We start from the raw sequence: 21,427 nt of genomic DNA on the forward strand, positions 1-21,427 counted from the left end.
GGGAAATCCTAACCGCAAAAACTTCTATATTGTTTCTGCTTTGTTTCATTATTATTATTCCGCTTTCTTATCGCGCCTTTGAGCTCAAATTTGACCCCCGCCACATACCCGAAAACTCACCAAAATTGGCACACACCTGGGATAAATTGAAAATGAATTTTCGGCAAAGAGAACGTCACCTCCCCCACAACGATGACATCACGGCGAGCGTTCCCGTAAAAAAAATGAATGGGCCGAAAATCGCTTATGGGGCCAAAAAAAAATATTTTGAAATACAGTTACGAAACCAAAACACGCGTGTTGGATATATCCCAGAGAAGTTATGAAATCATTATGGGATGGCCACACGACCTACGGCTTGGCGGCCATTTTGTGGCGAACACAGAGAAATGGCGATTTTCGTGTTTTTTGACAAAATGGGAAAACGACCCTTTTGTTTAAGCGATTTTCACGAAATTGCACACACATGCCAAGACCATGATTCTACAACTACCAATGAAGTTTCGTTGACCTTTGACCTTGGGAAGGGGCGGTCATCTTGAATTTTCATAAAAAAGCACCTTTAGTAACGGATACAAACGAAAACTCGTCCTAGGGATTTTTATCGATCTTTTTGAAACTTCTCGGGCATCAATGGCAAGCTACTGTGGACAAAATGTTGGAATTACAAGTTGTAGAATTTGAAACGCGTGCGCGTGGCGAATTCGCAACCGTCGCCATTTTAGCTAGCTCGCACATATTTTATCGGAATAGCCTGAAACTGAAATATGCGATACCCTGGCCCACACTGAACAAAACGATGTCACATACGACAAAATCGATGAAGGAATGTGGCCGTGGTAAACAAAAAACGATCGCAAAAAAAAGTGCTGACTCGGCAAAAAAAATTTTTTTCGGATTTTATTTTTAAGAATCGGCTAACGAAACCCAGATAACTTTGTCGGGTATATCCAAAGAAAGTTTTGAAATCATTACGTGATGGCGACACGACCTACGGTTTGGCGGCCATTTTGTGCCAAAATCTGCCATTTTGAATTTTTCGCGTTTTTACACAATATGGAAAAATGAACTTTTTTTCGAGCGATTTTCACGAAATTTGACTCTCATGTCCCTAGCGTAAGTTAACATTCACCTCTGGAGTTTCGTCGACCTTTGACCTCGGGAAAAGGCGGCCATCTTGAATTTTCTATAAAAAACACCTTTACCACCGGATTCAAACGTAAACTTGTCGTTGGAATTTTCATCAATCGTCTCAAAATTTTTTGGGCATCAATGGCAAGCTACTGTGGAAAAAATGTTGGAATTAGAAGTTGTAGATTTTGAACGGCGTGCGCGTGGCAAGCTAGCAAAGTGGCGCAGTGTTATAACTCCCATGCATTTCAATACAATACAGTGAAAATTGAATGCATGCATTAATGCCTGAAACAGAATACATTGAAAAACACTGGATATGGACATATAAGGAATGTGGGCGTGGTTAGCATAAAACCCCTGTTGCTAAGGACAACAAAAAGTTTACTTTTACCGATTTGTCCGAAACTGACGTCAATCTGTTCGTCCTCCCGAGGGGACCAAAACATAAAATGGTTGCTATGGAGATAAAATCAACAGAAAAGCCGCCATTTTGGAAAAAGTGTTTTTTTTTTAATCAACCTTTGACATATAGCTCTCGCCAATGGAGGAATGTGTTTTTCTGAGTCAGTTGATGATGCTAATCGCTATGCTAGCACTTTTAGCTATGTTAGCATAACTAGCATAGTTAGCATAATTAGCATATCAGGTAATGTGTTTTTCTGAGTCAGTTGATGATGCTGATCGCTATGCTAGCAATTTTAGCGACGTTAGCATAGCTAGCATAGTTAGCATAATTAGCATTTTAGGTAATGTGCTTTTCTGAGTCAATTGATGATGCTGATCGCTATGCTAGCACTTTTAGCCACATTAGCATAGCTAGCATAGTTAGCATAATTAGCTTTTTAGGTCATGTGTTTTTCTGAGTCAGTTGATGATGCTCATCCCTATGCTAGCACTTTTAACCATATTAGCATAGCTAACAGTTAATATATTAACCATTTTAAGCAATTGATTTTTCGGAGTCAGTTGATTATGCTGATCACTATGCTTACCCTTTTTAGCCACATTAGCATTGCTAGAATAGTTAGCATAATTAGCATTTTAAGTAAAGTGTTTTTCTGAGAGTTGATGCTGATCGCAATGCTAGCACTTCTAGCCACATTAGCATAACTAGCATAGTTAGCATAATTAGCACTTTGAGCAATGTGTTTTCTTGAGAGTTGATGATGTTCATCGCTATGCTAGCTTTTTTAGTTATATTAACACAGCTAGCATAATTAGTATTTTAAGTAATATATTTTTTCTTAGTTGATTCTGCCGATCATAACACTTTTAGCCACATTAGCATAGTTAGCATAATTAAGATTTTGAGCAATGTATTTTTGTGAGAGTTGACGCTGACCATAATGCTAGCACTTTTAGCCTAATTAGTATAACTAGCATAGTTAGCATAATTAGCATATTAATTTTTGTGTGTTTTTTTTGAGTCAGTCCATGATGCTGATTGCCAAGCTAACACCTTAAGCATCACTAGCATAATTAGAATCTTAATGTGTTTTTCTGAGTTACTTGATGATGCCGGGTCATTGGTAGCATCTTAACTAAATTGTCACTTTACAATACTAATTGTAATCACTTTTAGACACATTGTGTAAAAATACAGTTATACAATAATACACCTATAAACCATTATGTACATTTGGTCATGAGCGATACGCTGCAATTATGTACCTGTAGGAATGAGTAGAGATGATGGTGGACCCACCAGTCAGACTAGCCTCAGCCTTCATCTTGTAGCTACAGACAGGCACACTGACTTAAAAATTACTTAACCCTCGTGCTATCTTAGATGACCCCCCCCCCCCTTCCATTGACGTGTTCTCCCTACCATGACAAAGGTGGATAAAGGTGGAAAGATTTCATGTAATCCATGGACACCAGTGAAGATCACAAATCATTGAACAAAAAAGGTTGAGTGCACCGTCCCGTCTAGTCTGGGTCTAGATGATCCAACTCCCAATGTTAAAGTGCCTAGGATAGCGCAAGGGTTAAAAGCCCTTTTTGACTCCAGTGATTACCTGATTTCACTGTTACCTCCTTATATCATTTTTTTTTGTTTCATCTTCACTTGACTGCATTCTTCAGGTTCCAAAAGCATTTCATCTCAACTACAACACAATATATTTTGAGTCAATTTATAGCATGGGTAATTGGTGCCAGGAGATAGTCACACTTGTTCAGCTACACAATAAAATGGCAACTGACTAGACATTTTAAATGCCCTGAATTGCCTCTTTATTGTTATTACAGAATTATAATGTGAATGATTGTTAGGAACTCATGCATTTACTCTACTCTACTATTTTTTGGCCAAGCTGAGCCTCTTTCCCTTAGTGATTCAGCTATGTTGCTTTTATTAAAAAAGACAGTTTTGAATTCTTTATATGCATTCACTAAGACCTCCAATGTCGCCTCTGTGAAATATGCCACACGTTTCCCCCTTCTTTCACTTTCCATGGTGGATCATGAATTCAGTGTTCAATTGAGAGAGCCTTTATGACTTAAACATGAATGTGCATGACCTCGGTAGCTCAGGGATTAGCAGATGACAGGTTAAACCTTTCTGGAATATGAAGTTAAAGCATTTTTCAACTGCTGCATAATCTCGTTTCACATGAGAAGAGAATTCCAAGAAAGCCGCAGCAGCTAACTTCTCATTTCTGAAACTTAAGGGACAAAAAAGTGTCAGGGTGACACCAATTTCATACAAATCAATGCAACCAATTGAATAAAAAACAACACATTTAGTCAAAGTCAGCTTTATTGTCAAATATGCTGCATACACATGACATACAGTACAGATGAAATTACCTCCCTCTCGCCCCACAGTGCAATCAGCTCATAATATAATAAAATACAGTAAAGTTTAAATTGACAACAGTGCTAAGAACAGTGAGTACATGAGTCTGTGATCGTAGTCTTTGGTGGAGATGATGTTCTGAAGCAGGTGTGAAACTATTTCAGTGTATAAACTGTCTGTGAGTCTGCTGGTGGCTGCACGGTGGTGCAGTGGTCAGCGCTCTTGCCTCACAGCAAAAAGGCCCTTAGTTCAAGTCCTGGCTGGGGGATCTGAAACAGAACATCAATGGGGGACCTTTCTGTGTGGAGTTTGTATGTTCTCCCTGTGTATACATGGGTTCTCTCCGGGATCTCTGGCTTCCAAAAACATACTTCATAGGTTAATTGGCTAATCTAAAAATTGTCTATAGGTGTGAGAGTGAATGGATGTGTGATTTTGGATATTCTACCCTGCGACAGACTGGCGACCTGTCCATGGCATCCCCTGCCTTTGCCCATAAGTGGCCGGCATAGGTTTTGGCAGCCCCGTGACCCCGAAAGGGAACAAACTGAAGAAGATGAATGAATGAATAAATAAGTCTGCTGGTTCGGCCTGGAGACTTGGCATCTCCTCCCTGATGGCAGCAGTCTCAAGTGTTTCTGTGATGGGTGTGAGGGGTACCCTGCAATCCTTATGGCTTTGCGGGTGAGGCAGGAGTGATAAATGTCCCAGAGGCCAGTGAGAGGGACTCAGATGATCTTCTTAGCTGTTTTACACTGTGCTGCAGTCTTCCGTCATGACGCGTACCACACGGTGATGCAGCTGCTCAGGATACTCTCAATGGCCCCCCTGTAGAAGGTCTGAGGGTTGGGGGGAGGAGCTCTGGCCCTATTCAGTTTGCTGTGGAAGTACAAGCATTGTTGGGCTTTTTTGTGATTCAGTGTTGAGGTTACAAGTCACATTCTTGCAGATATGCACCCAGAGGAACTTTGTGACTCTCACCCTTTCCACATCAGCACCATTGATGATCAGTATAGCGTGCTTTAATTTGCTCCTGAAGTCCATAACCATCTCCTTTGTCTTCTCCACATTCAGGTGGAGATTGCCGTCTTTGCACCACAGAGCCAGCCTGCTCACCTCCCTTCTGTAGGTGGTCTCTAAGATGCAGTGCTGGGTCTCAACAACCACTGTTGTGTCATCCGCAAACCTGATGAAAAGTTAATATACATTTAGTATTGCTATATTCATCAAATCTGAAAAATTCTTAATCAACATAATAATCTGTAAAAATTTAGAATATTATTTTTTGGAAGATTACTTACTCTGATGTTTCATGTCAAAGTCAAAGAATTTTCAAGGACACTGCAGGGAGTTGAACCCCGTCTGGCTGAAGCCAGAGTACCAACTACCAGTGCCTTTTGCTTTTTTGACTGAACATGGAAGCAAAACCTGTATTCCAACCAGCATGAGACTTCAATTGATCAAACACACTAGTAGTGAATGTTAATCTAATTGCTTTAAAAAGCTATCAGAAATTACATGTTTTTGTGTCACATGCTTGTTGAAATACAGTAAAAGAAACCGAACATTTCAAAAATGAACATGAACATATGCATTAAAAGAGAACAAAAAAAAAAAAAAATCAAGAACTTACCTTTTAAAAAACAAATGCCATTTAATATCAAAGAAAGCTATAAAAACTGTTTACCAGAAAATTTACTACAATAGGTTTAGACCCCCTTCCCTCCAAATTTTCCACCAAATCGAACGACAAAAACCCCACCCTACAATAAACACCAGGCTGTCTCCAGCAGAAAACTCCCCCCCTCTAGGATGCACTAAATGAACAGAGGATCCCCTCGTGGTCACTGAAGTAAATTTGACTGACCACGGCCTTGACAGTAAATTTGGAAGTTTTGACATAGACATGATCTATGATGGTTTCCCCCCTCTCTGTTGTGGGAGAAGTGACATGCTGCCTGAAGCCTCTGTCCGTCATCAGATTAAAAATGGAAGAGGACTTCAGGATGTCTTCATTAAAATCTCCCATCACTACCACTGATTCACTTTGAGTTTCTAACCAAAGTACTAAATCCTGTAGGTGAGATCTAAACAGCACTACAGGATAGGAGGGGGGCCGATACACTACAGCTAACGCTAAATTTAGAGCCAGACTCCTGTAAACGACACATTCCAAATTAAGGTCTGGCTTATCCAGAATTTGGTAGTCTCCTCCGTCCGTACAGTAGATCCCAACCCCCCCATGTTGCTGGCTCTTCAGGCCAACTAATGCTGGGTTGGTTCCACTGTAGGAAAGCCCTCTCGGACGGCTGTGGAAACTGAAGCCGTCCATTTGGACAGCTTCTAAGGCAGAGCTAGGGGTCAGCCATGTCTCTGTCACAGCAATGCAGTTAGGCTGCAGCTGCTGTGTACAGTGGGCCAGATAGGAGACATGCCTGCACAATCCCTGAACATTCAGCAGAAAAACTCTGAAAGAAGACGGGTCACATCTTCTTTCATCACTAAGGAGGGGGGGCATCTTCTGCAGAGCAGCCTTCGCATGTTTATTGCAGTAAATGGCCTTTTCCTTAAAATCCCGAATGATTAACCCCTCAATGGTCCTGACCCGACTCACAGCAACATACACCTGTCCAGCAGCAAAGATCTTATTAAAGGAGACCACAGCCTTGTCCACAGTCAGGCCTTGTACCTTGTGGACGGTACAAGCCCATGCCAGCTTGAGTGGGAACTGTCTCCTCATCCCCCCCTTTTGGCTCACCCGCTCTTCCTCGGGCCCTATAGCAGTGGAACCAGGCAAGTCGGCTTTGGCACACCTTCTCCGAGCTATTTTCCCAATTTCCTCGTCATCAAATTTCACATAAACATATTTTGGAAACCCCCCCTCTGTGTAGGATTCAATGTGGGTGACTATGCCGCATGCCCCATTTACCAAACCATCTGTGATGTCTAAATTTTTGCATAGCATCACTCGAGCGTCGACTCCCAATAACAGCCTCTCTTCCAAACAGCTGTTCTTCACTTTTTTGTGATGCCCACTCATCAGTTGCAGTTTACCCGTCTCTTTACTCGGGATGAAGTCTTCTGCAACAATTTCACAGAAATCTTCACAAGTAATTTTGAGCTGCTCCAAGTTGTGTTGAAACACTTGGGCATTGGTGGGGAAAATGTGCAGAGCCGTGCTGTCCTCGCCCGTTTCACACTGCTTCAGCATTTGCACGTCACTGGGCAACAATTTGGTGTCTTTTGTCCGCGTCCTAAGCCTGTTTAACATCTGTGCAAATGCTTGGTCTTTCTGTCGGACGATCTCTGTCAGTTCAACCACTTTGAAGCACATGGACCACAAATTTAGCTCCGATTTTTCTGCATAAAGTGGTTTCCCTCTAACGGGAGGCAACTGATAGAAATCTCCAACAGCAATAATTGACACTTTTCCAAATGGGGAAAAGTCACCTGTTTGTTTAATTTGTCGCAGTCTGCCGTGGATGTAGGTCAATAGTTTGTGGTCCACCATGGAAATCTCATCAATGATCAAAATCTGCAAATCGTGGTACTTAACGCGCATAGAATTAAGTTTCTCCTCGCCCAAAGGAGAGTACGGCAGACGGAATTCTGTACCGATTCCAAATGTAGTGTGAATGGTTGCTGCCTTCAGACTGTAGGCAGCAATCCCTGTGGGGGCGGTCAGCAGAACCGACATGGCGTCCGGCTGGAGACACAGAGGTGACAGCAACCTCGTAGCCTCGTAATGGATCGCTCTGATCAGGTGGCTCTTTCCAGTCCCTGCACCGCCTGTAACAAACATGTGCAGAGGATCTGGGTTCTGACCTGAGACCTTCTGTAAACACCACTCTCTGACAAGTAGGAAGGTGGAGAGCTGCAGCTCATTCAGAGAGCTGATGAGCAACAGCCCCTCCTCCCTACTGAGACCGGGACTCTTCTCCAGTCGAGCAGCTTCTCCACGGAGAACATCCAGATCTGGAATGTCCTCCTGATGTTCACCCTCTGTCCCTCTCTCTACCAGCTGCTCTCGCTGCTCCATCTCACTCTCCCGCTGCTCCAACTGGGCCCCGGGGACCAAAATGTCCCATGCAGCCTCCAAAAACTCTGCATCCGTCAGCTCAGCCTGGGCCAGCTCCAACGCATCAGCCTCACGCTCGAACTTCTCCCGGTTCCGATCGACAACACTTTCAACAGTGTGTTCACCGCTACGAAGACGCACTGTACCATTCTTATAATAATCCTGATAGAATTTGAAATCCTGCGGTTTCAGGTCGTCGTCCGTGCGATACGGGAGGAATAATTGGAGAATACTCAAATGAAACCGCTCCGGATTTTTGTGCTCGGAGAAGCGCGCATAACGGACGACTGCAGGTTTGGTGCGTGTGCGTTTTACGACCAGACCGCAATTATTTTGGAGCTCTATCGCATTTTTGGAGCTTTCGTTTTTTGACAATAGCCGATATTCGGACGCGAAAGTAGCAATGCACAGGTCGTCAAATTCCTGATCGTGTGGCCTATTTTTGTACCGGTCCACGATGTTTAGCATCCACTGGGACCCGGACTCATCTTGCTGCTGCAGAACAGCAAGCGGTTTGCTCATCCTAATGATGTTGTCCCCGGTTGGAATGAACACAACTTTTCTGGAGCATTCTTTTAGGTGCATATTAGCCAATCTATACACTGCTTCTTGAGCCGACACATGCCGATTATGTAAATACACGGTGCCCAATTTCTTCAGTGTCTCTTTTGCACTGATGTTTCCTTTTTCCGCTTCTTTTTGGGTGTTTCGCAACAACAGGCCAATTTCGCGCTCTTCTTTTGAAATGTACGAGATGATGTACACGACGCAAGCGAACGCATCAACGATGTACTGAATGTCCATGTTTGCATTCCAACATTTTAACAGGGACTTGTTGTAGGGGTTGATCCAGATTTCATTTTTGTTTCTCTTTAGGACGACCTGGCTTCTCCGATGGCAGGCCCTGAACAGTTTCTCGTATATTTCCTGGTCAATTTGGAAATACTCAAAGATCTGCTCCAGGGTTTCGAATTCTGATTTGTCGTCATTAACAACGCGGTTAATTTCGGTCAAAAAGTCAAATGCCTCCGCAGCAATCTGCTTCTTCATGTCAATCTTCCAGCAGATGCATTCTAATTTGGATACTTCGCCGACTTTGACATTCGGGTCGGTACATTTGGGGCATTTCACAATCTTTTCATCTTCGATAACAAATGTGCGGCCGGATGCTGTTTTTGGAAAGTTGAAGCGACATTTGGTCCCCCCCTTCTTACATGACTTGGTGTGGGTCCTTGAGTGCTGCTGGACAGCCAAAACAATTTCCCTCAACACTTCATCATCCTGAGGAATCTCGCAGGTGACATATCAATAAACGCTGCGACCTCCTCTTCCGACTCTTTCCCTATCCGTGGAGCCCCCTCAATCCAAAACAAAACATGCACGTGAGGGGACCCACGCTGCTGAAACTCAATCCTATAAAAGAAATCCACAATTTTCCCTATAGGATTAGCCGGAGACATCAGGACCACCCTCAGGAAACAGTGCCAGCGGAAGTCAAACATGCGTGCCGCGGTGACACTGTTCCTGCGCAACAATTCACATCTTTCAGCCCAATCCAACTGGTCAGCTGTCTGGGTTCTCCCCTCCTGTCTTAACACAGTGTCGAGGAGATTTTTCCAACGCATGTCGGCTGCAGAGAACGAACAGAACCACGTTGGAATACCCAGCTGACGAACACAGGCCAACAGGTCCTTCTGTGTTGCCTGCCAGAATGCCGGAGTGCCTCGAATAGGCCGGAGAAAACAAAAGCCCTGATCTGCTTCCAGCAGCTTCTTCAGGGTTTTCTCAGTAGGTGCATCGGCACTTACACCTTCAGATGCACTTCCTGATTTTTCTTTTCTGAGAGCCACAGATACACTAGAAACAACCTTCTCCACCTCCGACATGTATTGTGCAAAGAAGATGTACTCGACGTTCTGTGCAAACCTACCGTCAGCATGGAGGATCCTGTTGTTGAAGTAACGCGAGAGAGTTAATTTGAACCTTCTGTTTACGTGGTAAACGTTTTTACCATCGGGAAAAATGACAGGAAAACATTTAGCTTCATTTTCTCGATTTGTCAATAATCGGACCGGATTATTTCCTTCCGCCGGGGCCAAATTCAAAATATCCTCAAAATACTGATCCAGGACTTCTTGGCCGATGTCCACTGGGAACAGAGCAGAATCTTGGAACATGCAGTGATTCTGTCTGTCATGGAGAAGCTCATCTTCTCCATCATCGGCCTCATCCTCTTTTTCATCTTTTTTGTCTGCCTGATTTTCTGGTTCGTTTCGATTTTCTTCTTCCAATTCTTCTTTACAAAAGTCATTGAGCCAAGCTTCATTAAACTCTATGTCTTTGTAATACTTATTGTTGCGTTTCAAATATTGCAAGGCTCGCCTAATGTGCATGGTATCCACAAACTGATACTCATAATGACCTTTGTAAGTCAGTTTACGCTTTAATTTGACGCGCAGCAGAGACCCTTCCATGTCAGACCGAGGCAGCACATTGGTCGTTTGCACCAAGTTTGCAGGAACACACGTGATTGGGCCGTGAACACCATTCTGCCCACCTTTAGGCAGAGCAAGCATCTTCATGAAAGGTATATGCAGTGCAATCAGATGCTGCTCTAAACTATTTAAACAAGCCAACTCAAGTGGGACAGGACAAACCTCCAAATTGTTACCGACCCACTCAGGCGGGGTCAGACCTCTTTTTAACTTGGAGTCGCAGCAGTGGCAAATCCACAGAGCGCTCCTCGCCGTCCCTAAAAACAAACATGGGCTCTCACAGTCCATGTTGCAGCGGTGCAGATAGTCCTCACTAATGCACGCATCTGCAATCTCTGCCATCTTCGCAGATTTGCTGTACGTCTCCCTGACACACAGCAAAACCTGGTGATGAAACAGAAGTCTGTTGCACACACAGCAAACAAACTCTGGACCTTTTTCCACCTTTTTTAGGAAATCCTGCATGACTTCCTGAAAACTCTCCGCTTTCTGTTTATTCAATTGCCTCTTCCGTTGAACTTTACTTGCGACACTTTTCCTGAACGCAGGGTTTTCTCTATATCGCTTTTTGTTTGTGGTCATTAATTTAAGTTTTTGTGTTTGATCATTTTTATATTTGCCAATGCTCTGAGCTTTCACTTTGGCCCTGTGCGTTTCATCTCGCCTATATTTTTGTATGCTCAGAGCTTTCACCATGGTCCTGTGTGTTTCATCTTCTGCATATTTAATTTTTCTCTTTGTTTTAACTTTCTCCATTAGATCTGTATATTTTTTTATTGCTTTTGACTTTAACATATTTCTATAATCCTCATTTTCTATGTATCTAAGTTTCAGGCGTCTCCTATTTATTACCTTGACCTTTTGTCTGTAAGTTGCATTATCCACATATTTCTTGTGTATGATGTGCTTTAAGCTTTCATTCCTACTTTCTCTATAAATTTTACCTTTACACTTTTTTGCCATTTGTTGTCTTCTTTGGCAAAGCAAGTATTTGGAAGTAAATTTTCCGCAAGTTCTCTTGTCAATCATTAAATTACTTTTTAAGTTTGTCGACTTAATTTCACTTTTTTCATGAGAACGCATGCAATATGTTTTTGGTTGTTTGTTGGCAGAAGGACAACAACCAGCACAGCGGTCCTGTTGTGGATATTTTACACAGACAACAGTCTCAAAATGTGTACCACCACAATTTTCTATATAAATTGCATTTTCAGATAATTGCTGACCGCTGCTCTGGTGCCGAAGCCACCTGCCATCAAACAATACAAAAACATTTACTCCTAATAAATCAGCCGTTGCTTGAATTTCGACGTCTGTGGCCCAAACACTGACAAAACGCATTCTAGATTTGGTTATGTACTCAGCCACAGAGGAGTACTCACGCCCAATTACCCAGCTATACAGATCGGGGTTCGTTTCCATTTGTTTAACGACGGCTAACCGAATTTTTCTGTGGCTGCTTTGGGATCCAGTTACAGCCTGAGAGATGGCCCTAAAGTAACAATTTCCATCTCCAATGATTTTTTCGTTGGTACAGGGGGGCCCTAACAAACTAATGGGAGGAGCAGGTGGGGCATAAAAATTTTGGAACTCAATATTTAACATTGAGCACAGAGCCTGGCAGACATCACGATTTAAAGGGTTAAAATAGAAAATTTCCTGCTCAGGCTCACTAAAAATTACATCCTGATCCTCCACAGCAACATCATCTAATTTCACTTTCTTTAGGTTTTCACTTGAAAGGCCTGCATTATCAATTTTAGAATCCATTTTACGTTTTGTTGCTGTCTTTTTAGATTCTACAGTGACATCTAATGAAGTGTCATGGAAGAGGCTCTCTTTGCAGAGGTTTAGGGAGTTACTTTCTGCAGGACTTCCTAAGAAAGGGCCAAATGTATTGGAAGCAGAAAAAACAACACCAACTATTTCAAACTCTGTGAGGACAATGCCCTCGACTGACCTCTGCAGGTAGTCGTGAACTTCACCCACAGAGTCAAAAAACAAAACTACACTGGATCCATCAGGGACCCTCATCCCTTCAGGACTGCGAGAATGGGAGTCTACAATAGCCCAGCGTCCATTCTCAGCAATGACGGCACACGTGTTCTCAGACAGTGTCAGCAGACACGTGTTGTACTGTGCCGTCATCCGAACCAACCCCTCCTTCAGGGGAACCAACACACCCACATCAACAAACTCACCCGAATTGATTTTAGCATCCCCACTAACAACTTCCCCAAAAAAGCAGGACAGTTCAACCCCATCTACCACTACTTGACTTGGAAGATCAGTCGCTCTCAGAAAACCTGCAGAGTCAGTGATTTTGTTCTGTCTCTGCAGGTCCGAGTAAACCTGATCTCCAGCAAGCAGCACAGAATCCAACTCGCAGCCGTCCCACTGAAACACACTTTTAACAGTGTGCTTGGCAGCAGCCACCAAAGAGATGGCCATGCACTGCCGCCCACTGTTCCTGCCAAACAGCTCACTGCCCTGGTGAAACGATCCTCTGATGCTGGGGAACTTTAACGTACCAGCAGCAGGAACAGGACCAGGCTCCTGGACCTCAGAGGTTACCAGCTCATCATCCGAGGAGCCAAACGTCACACCAACCTCCATGTCAACTGAACTATTGTCTGACACAGCCTCAACACTACAACTGGCAGGAGCAGCAACCACCTCACTATTACCTTCAGAAGGACCAAACAAGATGATGGGATCTGAACATGGTTGAACCGCACAGCAGATGCAAGAAGGAGAACAGCTCTTACCTTTGCTGCTCTTCTTACCTCCTGCAGCAGGCTGTCCACCCTGCTGCTGGTCCTTTAGGAAAAGAGGAGAAAAAGACATTACTGTCAAGGAAAAAACATGATTTTTATATTCTTAATAAATCAATCCTTAACACCTAAAATCAAATAAAAATATGCACTGGTGAAGACATTAAGTCTGAGGAAGCATTTTGATCATACTTGCCCAAGAATCATGTCTGTTACTAAAGGAGCACACAACAAAAGCTTAAGTAGGAACACAAACAAACATGTACATCTTAAAATGAACATAAATAAAAACATCATCAATATTGAGGTTTTTTCTTTTCTTCTCTCACCTGGTCCACAGGCCGCTCCACCGTCACGTCCTTGGTAGGAGACCTCGGTGTCACCCCCACACGGTCCTGCATACAAACATGAAATGTATTTAATGTCGCACTTTTGCCATAAACTTAGGTGCTGCAGCATTCTGACTAAATGAAACTACAAAGTCATTATACCTGGGCTGGCACCCTCTCCTTCCTGGCACGCCTGGCAGGTGAAGGCCGGGGTTTCACCTCCACGTGCTCGGGGACCTCCGCCTTAGTGAAAAACAGAAGAACACAAAAATACACACCATTAAATGTGTTTAAGAAAGAACATTTCACTTTAAAAATCTATTTTGACCTCTACAACACAACACTGAAATGTGTCCTCTTCTTACCTGGGGCCTGGGGGCAGCCCTCTGGGATGCAGCCACAGCCCTCCGGCGACGTCTAGCACGAGACGTCTGAGGAATAATGACAAACACCAGAAAAAAAAGGTATTTAAGAGCAGTTATAAAGCTATTCTGAACTCTGAGCATCAAGACAAAACAGTTACCTTGTTCCCAGCGGGAACAGGCGCAGCAGCTCCAGCACAGTCCAGATCTGACGGGTAAAATTTGTCCATCAGATCCAGAATAGCAGGGCTGAAGCGCACGGGCGACACCGGGAGAGGAGCAGCCTGTGGAATAGAAAACACAGAAATGTTATCATGTGGACACAACACACACACTGCAGTTTTATTTTTCCTGCAACTCACCTGCTCCAATCCCCGCCCGTGCCAGGATGCCAGAGGAGAGCGGTCTGCACCCGAAGGACTGGCTTTCTGTAGAGAATGAGAAAGAAAGAGAAAACTATTTAGACACTTGAACTAGCCTCTTCCATGGACCACAGACCTGCTCTGCACACGCCACTTCTGGTCTGGCTTTCAGGAAGCTGGATTCACCTTTAACACATGTGCAAGTTTAAAAACAGGAAAATCATTTCATTTGTATGAAATGAGCTGACGCTTACCTTTGCCTTCCCTACCTTGCAAGCCCACTCAAAAGGGTTGGTTGGAGGAGGGGACACAGGGTGCTCCCTCACAACCACCTTAGGAGCGACTCGCCGCACGGCAGGCCGGGGCGACGCAGGAGGAGGCGCCTGGACCTCTGGCTCCACCAGCTGCAGAGCAGAGTAGTTCCACAGCAGGGAAGCCAGAAGGACCATCCCTCCATCGTCACTCAGGTGGACCTGAGAGACACAAAAAAACAAGAAAACCCCACGAGATTTGATTTGAGACTTATTGTACTGAGAAAAGCTGTCTGCATCAAAAACAACCAGAACCAACCTACCCCATCGCGGGCCCACAGCGCCAAGTGGTCCAAGCTGAAGTGCTCAGCAACAGACAGGTACTTAATGCCTGCACAGGAATGAAAGTTAGTGAACTGTTCCCCCAGACAATCATCTACATGACAACCAACAAGGACATGATGTTATACCCATCTGCGCCGCCACTCGGTTGAAGTCCTGGCGGAGGAACGTCTGCAGGTCCGGGGCCACAGTCAGGCGAGGCGGGAAGTCCAGGACGAAGAGCTGGTAAAACAATCCCACAAACACACAAACCAGCTTCAGTAATTACACTTTCTGCTGCTGCATCCCCCTCTGCTTCTCTTCAACGTGCAACGATGAAAACACACTTACCTTGGACCACTTGGACTGGAGCAGAGCCAGGAGCCGCCTGAAGTCCACAGCTGCCTCGGGGAGCGTCCGGCTGGCCGTCAGGTTGTTGCTGGGGGCGAGAAGACACACAAGATCGGGGGTACGTGGAATGTTTGCGTGCCTTACCTCTTTGTACAGCTCGGCTGCACTGGCGCCAGGGGTGGACATGAACCCGAAGGTCATGCCCCCACCCCCAGGCATCCGGACGATCCCGTCCACCAGGGCGCGAAGGTGGGAGTCTCCTACCACCAGGACGAACTGGAACACATGCAGTTGTTGTCATAGCCATAACTTACACTGGGTAACAGTCAGTCACAGGTACTTTACCTTCTCCCCGGGAGACTCTGGCGGCACAAGGCACTTGTGGCTCTTCCCGGTGGCAGAAGACACTGGCCATCTTCGCACGGGGTGCCTAAACCCAGTGCCGGAGCCTGGGAAATACAACACGTTAGGGTGTGTTCTCTTTTTAGCCAACAGCACATACACATGCATCAATTCATAAAAGATTAGGGAGCAGAATAAAACTGATGCAATAATGGAGAGAAATAAAATCTCAGTTACTTACGTGAACTCGGAGCACTCGGGCTTGGATGGCCAGTCGGTCCCAGGTCCATGGGCGCGAAGTTCCTGGCACGGGCTCTGCGGTGGTCCTTGCCCCGTGGCATCTACACAAAGATCATAAACACACAAAAACACTTTTAGCACAACCAGTACTTTTATAATATAAGATCATTTTGTCCAATATACATTAAAACTAATTTTCCTTGACAATATAAATAATAGCAGTACGTTTAAAAAGCATTGTATGTTTCTTTCAGAATAAACTTTAGAAAAAGATTTACAGCAAGCAAAAATAGTTGCCACTGTTGTTGAGCAGTCAATCTTATTCAGTATTTCTATTAATCTATTCCAAAATACAGAATGAAATAGTGTGCTATATATCTTTTTTGTTTTAAAAAACAGATCTTAAAGAAAATATAACTTTTTGCTGACCACTGCAGCAGCAGAAGCAGGACATGCTAAAATTCACATGGACAGTCAGCCCAGAAATAAGATAAATCTGGCCAAGCAGCAGGAAATGACCAAAACGAAAAAATAATAAAAACAAAAATCAGCCAGGTGCATTAACAGGCCTCTTTCATGTCAGGAAAACTGATTTAGTGCAGCAACCAGCATGTTCAAAATGTTTGCAGCAGAAAAACCCGTCTGACTTCTGACTGCAGCTGCAAGTTACATTTATTACAATTAAGATTTTTATCTGAACTGTCATTTCATTAAAAAAAAAAAAGTTGAAATAATAGAAAGCATATTTTTTCCAGAGGTTTTTTACCCTTTGGAGAAAAGCACACCTGTTTTTAATAAGATACCCTTTGAAAAGTAACATTACTAGTTCAAAATGGCTTCTTCTGCTACATATATGAAGTCTATTTTGGTGAGCCATCAGTTCTTTATTCATTACTTCTATTAATATTTTCCAAAACACTTCTACAGAATGAAATAATGTGCTTTAAATCTTTTTTGTTTTAACAAACAGATCTTAAAGAAAATCTAACTTTTTACCAATATTTTCCTCCAGAGGATACAAAGATCACAAACAGGCCTTTAATTTCGCATCAAGCCAGCAGATAAACTTTACAGTTTCAGGAGATCCTCAGCCATAAATCCACAGATCTGACTAAATTCAACTTCATCATTTGGCTGAAGTTACACAATCTCACAAACTTGCATCAAAACAACATGCAGCTCCATGAGTGATCATTTAGAAGAAACCAGCTGCACCAGCAAGCCCAAACCATCCATAGGTAAATTCACACTAAAAATCACAGCATTCAAATTAAATCTACCAAATAACATTATCAATCACAACATCCAGGAGTCCACAGTAACAGTCACTGCGAAGACAGTAACTAATACATAATAGCATCTACCTACATGCAAATGTAACCCAATGTGTGTCACATTTCAGGTAAAATGAACAAAAAAAATAAAATAATCCTAGCAGGTTCTATTTGTAATGATCTTACAAATCCATGTGAACTTGGAACATTTTAAACACAAAATAAATACCCCAATTTAAAAATGTCATATGTTTTAATAAACTCTTATGACTTAACAAAAGAACGTTCAATAAATGATTTACCTCTTTGACAAAATATTTAGAACATAGCTGAATTTTTTCATGTGCAGTTAGATTGTTTTTTAAATGCAACTTTTAATGCATTTTAAGACATTTTTAGTTCTAAACTGAATGAAAGCAATACAATCAGCACTGAATTGAATAACAGTAAAATATATATAAAATCACCAAGCAATAACAATAAAATTAGACAATGCCACAGCAATAAAGCAGCAAACCGCATGAACAGATGAGTGAACACCGACCGACACCCCCCCCCCCACACACACACACACCCCCCATTCCGGCAACATCAAACACACCGACTGTCCTCTGAAGTTAAAGCTAAAGCCAAGTCGAAGCTAAGCCACTAATAAATTACAAAAATGCAACACTCAACAGCAAAAATATGAAACACGAGCATTTTGCTCTCAATACTTTAACTTTGGGTAATTCCATACTGACAAAGCTAACACAAACTAGCTTGCTTCAGAAAAAACATCCACTTGATGTTAAGATAACTTCAACACGAGGCAAGGTCACTGATAAAAATCACACAAATGCAACACTCATGTTTTATATTTACAACAGCAGAAAAATAAATCAAGCATTTTACTCTCAAATACTTTCAAGTTTGGGTCTGGACTAGCTAGCTAACGCGCTAGCTAGCTTCATGAAGTTAAGCTAACTTCAACACGAGGCAAAGTCACCGATAAAATTACACAATGCAACACTCATCTTCACAACAGCAGAAAAATAAACCAAGCATTTTACTCAAATACTTTTAAATTTGGGTCTTTCAACGTTCTGGCTTGCTAACGCTAGTTAGCTAGCTTAAAACGGCAATGCTTTGAAGTTCGGCTAAACTTCGACACACAGCAAACAAAGTGACTACTAAAATGCAATACTCTTTTTTTACAACAGCAGAAATATAAAGCACAAGCATTTTACTCTCAAATAAGTATGAGATATTTATAAAACGCTTACCTTCTCGACCTAAAAAGTGGGCCGGGGCAACAAAATGGAGTCCTGCAGAGACAGAGTAGAAAAGAAAAAACGGGGGGATGGGTGGAGAATAAAAACTCTGGGGAAAAAGATGGAGTTAAATCCTCTTTTGGTCGAAGTAACAGGCAGTAGAGATCCTTCTCTGGCGAAAATCAGCCGATCCTCTGGGTGCAGAAACCAAGGAAAACCTTTTCTCACAGAGCTCTGACAGACACGTCCGATCACTCAGAAGTCCCGTGGGAAAAGGGACGAATTCTCCACCTTTCCAGAAGGTTCTACCAGCTTGGACCAATCACAGACAGCCACACCCCAATTTTTTTACGTGATTGGATAGAAAACGGGCAAAACCATTTGTAGGACTTTTGCAACTACAAAATCATAATACTTTATTATTCACAACGTTTTAAGCACCGACTCAGCATTACTTACTGTTTACAGAAAAAAAGAGTGAATCTGTGAATTACAACAGTGACAATGCTTTTATATAAAATTGTATCAGCATTTATTTAATTTCTTTCAAAATTTGTCTACAGCAGCTTCACAAAATGGCGGCTCCCTGGTGGAATAAAAACGTTTAATATATAATGTATTTTTTATAAATGACTCTTTTGTGACATTTCTAAGCAATACAAACTAATTTGACATAAAATACACCTTTGTGACTGGACAAGATGTGTTTTTTTAAATCATGCTTTGTTAGCAGAGAGCAGTTTTTTTATTGGTGATGACTTATGAGCATGTAGCACAACAGTTAAAATGTATTTACATTTTAACTGTCTGTATCAATGCCCCCCCCCTTAAAACCTGATTACTATTTTCAATTTAAATAAAAAAACACCTTTGTATTTAAAATTGATTATAGATTTTTTTTGGTTACATTTGTTCCCCTGAAATTTGGAAGCCTATTTTTAAGTACAAAGCATCTTTATCTCATCAGAAAAAATAAATACCCACCTGTCCACATTCAATGAGGTTTGAACTGCTCCATTTCTCCTTTAAAGACTGATGGTTTTCTTTAATTCTGGCCTAACATGATTTTTTAAACATGTTAACACACAGAAAGTTGTTTGAATTCTTACAAAAAGTGAAAATTGCTACCACATCAGTATGTAAGCTAGATGAGCTTTTGTGAGTGTTACATGTCAATCATTGTAGGTTATGGGAAGCATTCAAGCATCTTCACTCAGTGAGAAAATGACAGAATACCACGTTGACTTGATTTATTCATATCATAAAGAACACAGGTGTCAGTGACAGATAACTGCTTTGCCATCCCGTCTCTGCTGACGCTCACAGCATCTCCTCATCAGCTCAGTCATCTCCTGCTCCACCTCCTTCTGAAGACCTTTGACCCCCCTCACTTCAGTTAGCTGTTGGAATCTGATCCTGTTCTTCACTTCACCTCTTCTCTTCTGGATGAGACGGATCATCTCAGTGAAGACCTCCTCACTCTCCTCCACCTGCTGTTGAAGCAGCTGTGAGATGAGACAGTGTTATGTTCTTCCACAGAGCAGAGAGAACAGATTGTGATCAGTGCGACAGAACATCCTCATCACCTCATCATGACTGGAGGAGCAGATGTTCTCCTGCAGGTTCTTGGAGGGTCCCACCAGCTTGTGTTTCTTCAATGCAGCTGCTTTCAAATGAGGCTGAAGGTGTTCCTCCCAGGAAGGAGAAAGGCAGGTCAGACAGGACTTCAGGGCGTGTCGTTTGTTCCAGTGCAGACGTCACAGACCACATCTGCTCCGCATCTCTAAGCAGCTTGAAGTTCCTGTGACCACAGTGGCACATATTAGTCAGAAGTTTAAGACCCACGGGACAGTAGCCAACCTCACTGGACGATGGAAGAGGAACATTGATGACAAACTGAGGAGACGGATAGTTGTAACTGTATCCAAAGAAATAGAAATAGAAGAAACTTCCAGGAACCCTGATGTGAACTCATTGAACAGATAAAATTCCTGCTCTGTTCTAAAGGGAGTTCTCTTTTCTACATCAGGTGATGGAAAGCAGAAGCTGCAGTGATGAAGACGCTGATGGACTGTTCATGCTCCTCCAAGGACCAGCAAGACAGAAGTCTGCACATCCTCACAATCACACACACACATACATTTACACTGACGTTTGTGTTTACAAGGCTTTTTTGTTCATAGTGGTTTCAGATTGTGTCTGTCATGAAAGTAAAAATCTTGTAAATAACTGAGTTGCAGAAATAAAAGTCTCTTAACACTGGAGAAATGAACAGGTGTTTTTCATGTCTGTTTTCACATATTAGCATAAGACCTAAAATAACATTGATTCTATGAGCTATTGTCAAATGAACTGTTATCTGAATGGAAGATTCATGCATTCATCTCTTCACTCAAGTTCTGGTCCTTCATTTTAAAAGCTATGACTCAAAGACACATTCTTGTCAAATATGTGAAAACTTTCACTGTTGGACAGCAACACATAATGAAAAATGGGTTCAATGGTTCATACATTCAAACAAACACTTCATACTTTAATACTAAGGAGTTACCACGTTTACAGTCAAAAGAGGCAACAACACAAGAAAAATGTGACCTGCTGAGGATGTTTAACCTAGAAAGTCAAGTTTCTATCCAGCCATCCATTTTCTTCACCAGTTTGATCCTATGTGGGGACACAGAGCTGCAACAGTCTGGCTACTGTTGGACTAAGGCAACACCCTGGACATCACTTATATCACATGCACATGCAATTAGACTTACAGGAAGAGAAGGGGGGGTCAGGGGTATGAAGTGGCTGCTTAGCAAGTGGGGTCTGGTTAATTGAGGGTGGTGAGAGCACTGGTGGTGCCTACACCAGGGCAGCAGGGGTGGGTGGGGTGTAGAGGTGGGGAAAGAGGGGGAGGTGCGTAGACGTGGGAAGCGAGGGCGGGTGGGACGTAGAAGCGGGGGCCGGGAGCGAATGGTGTGTAGAGGTGGGCAGCGAGGGAAGGGGCGGGTAGCGCCTGCGGGCCATACAACGCCGCTTGCGGCTTTAATTATTATTATGGCCCGCAGCAGCA

General features: G+C 42.9%; 1 protein-coding gene and 1 long non-coding RNA gene across 3 annotated transcripts; both read right to left on the minus strand.

The window, feature by feature from the left end:
- Positions 1 to 4,138: 4,138 nt before the first annotated feature.
- LOC101166884 (uncharacterized) lies at positions 4,139 to 18,660 on the minus strand. Of its 2 annotated transcripts, XM_078941683.1 has the most exons (14): positions 18,379 to 18,660; positions 15,841 to 15,940; positions 15,603 to 15,706; positions 15,258 to 15,533; positions 15,056 to 15,149; positions 14,909 to 14,976; positions 14,589 to 14,807; positions 14,335 to 14,400; positions 14,134 to 14,256; positions 13,976 to 14,041; positions 13,773 to 13,853; positions 13,611 to 13,676; positions 9,881 to 13,327; positions 4,139 to 9,293 (listed from the first exon to the last, which is right to left on the minus strand). In XM_078941683.1, exons 2-14 carry the CDS (start codon positions 15,938 to 15,940, stop codon positions 5,742 to 5,744), a joined length of 8,262 nt encoding a protein of 2,753 aa, XP_078797809.1. In that variant the 5' UTR covers positions 18,379 to 18,660; the 3' UTR covers positions 4,139 to 5,741. The 2 variants fall into 2 exon arrangements, with proteins under 2 accessions (XP_078797809.1, XP_078797810.1); XM_078941684.1 differs by lacking the exon at positions 14,335 to 14,400.
- A 941-nt stretch (positions 18,661 to 19,601) lies between these two features.
- On the minus strand, positions 19,602 to 20,132 carry LOC144989520 (uncharacterized). The gene is made up of 2 exons (XR_013653762.1): positions 19,953 to 20,132; positions 19,602 to 19,871 (listed from the first exon to the last, which is right to left on the minus strand). It is a non-coding gene; the product is annotated as an uncharacterized LOC144989520 (long non-coding RNA).
- Positions 20,133 to 21,427: the final 1,295 nt, after the last annotated feature.

The sequence above is a fragment of the Oryzias latipes genome, chromosome 23, assembly GCF_053564925.1.
Source record: "Oryzias latipes strain Hd-rR chromosome 23, Olatipes_Hd-rR_3.1".
Taxonomy (NCBI): Eukaryota; Metazoa; Chordata; class Actinopteri; order Beloniformes; family Adrianichthyidae; genus Oryzias; species Oryzias latipes.

Bases quoted from the DNA above. Each gene is read 5' to 3' on its own strand.
- LOC101166884 (XM_078941683.1), bottom strand. From the start codon at position 15,940: ATGCCACGGGGCAAGGACCACCGCAGAGCCCGTGCCAGGAACTTCGCG. The intron at 14,042-14,133 runs GTAACTGTTTTG...ATTATTCCTCAG, and splicing joins CTGTTCCCGCTGGGAACAAG to ACGTCTCGTGCTAGACGTCG. The intron at 13,677-13,772 runs GTATAATGACTT...GTTTGTATGCAG, and splicing joins AGGAGAGGGTGCCAGCCCAG to GACCGTGTGGGGGTGACACC.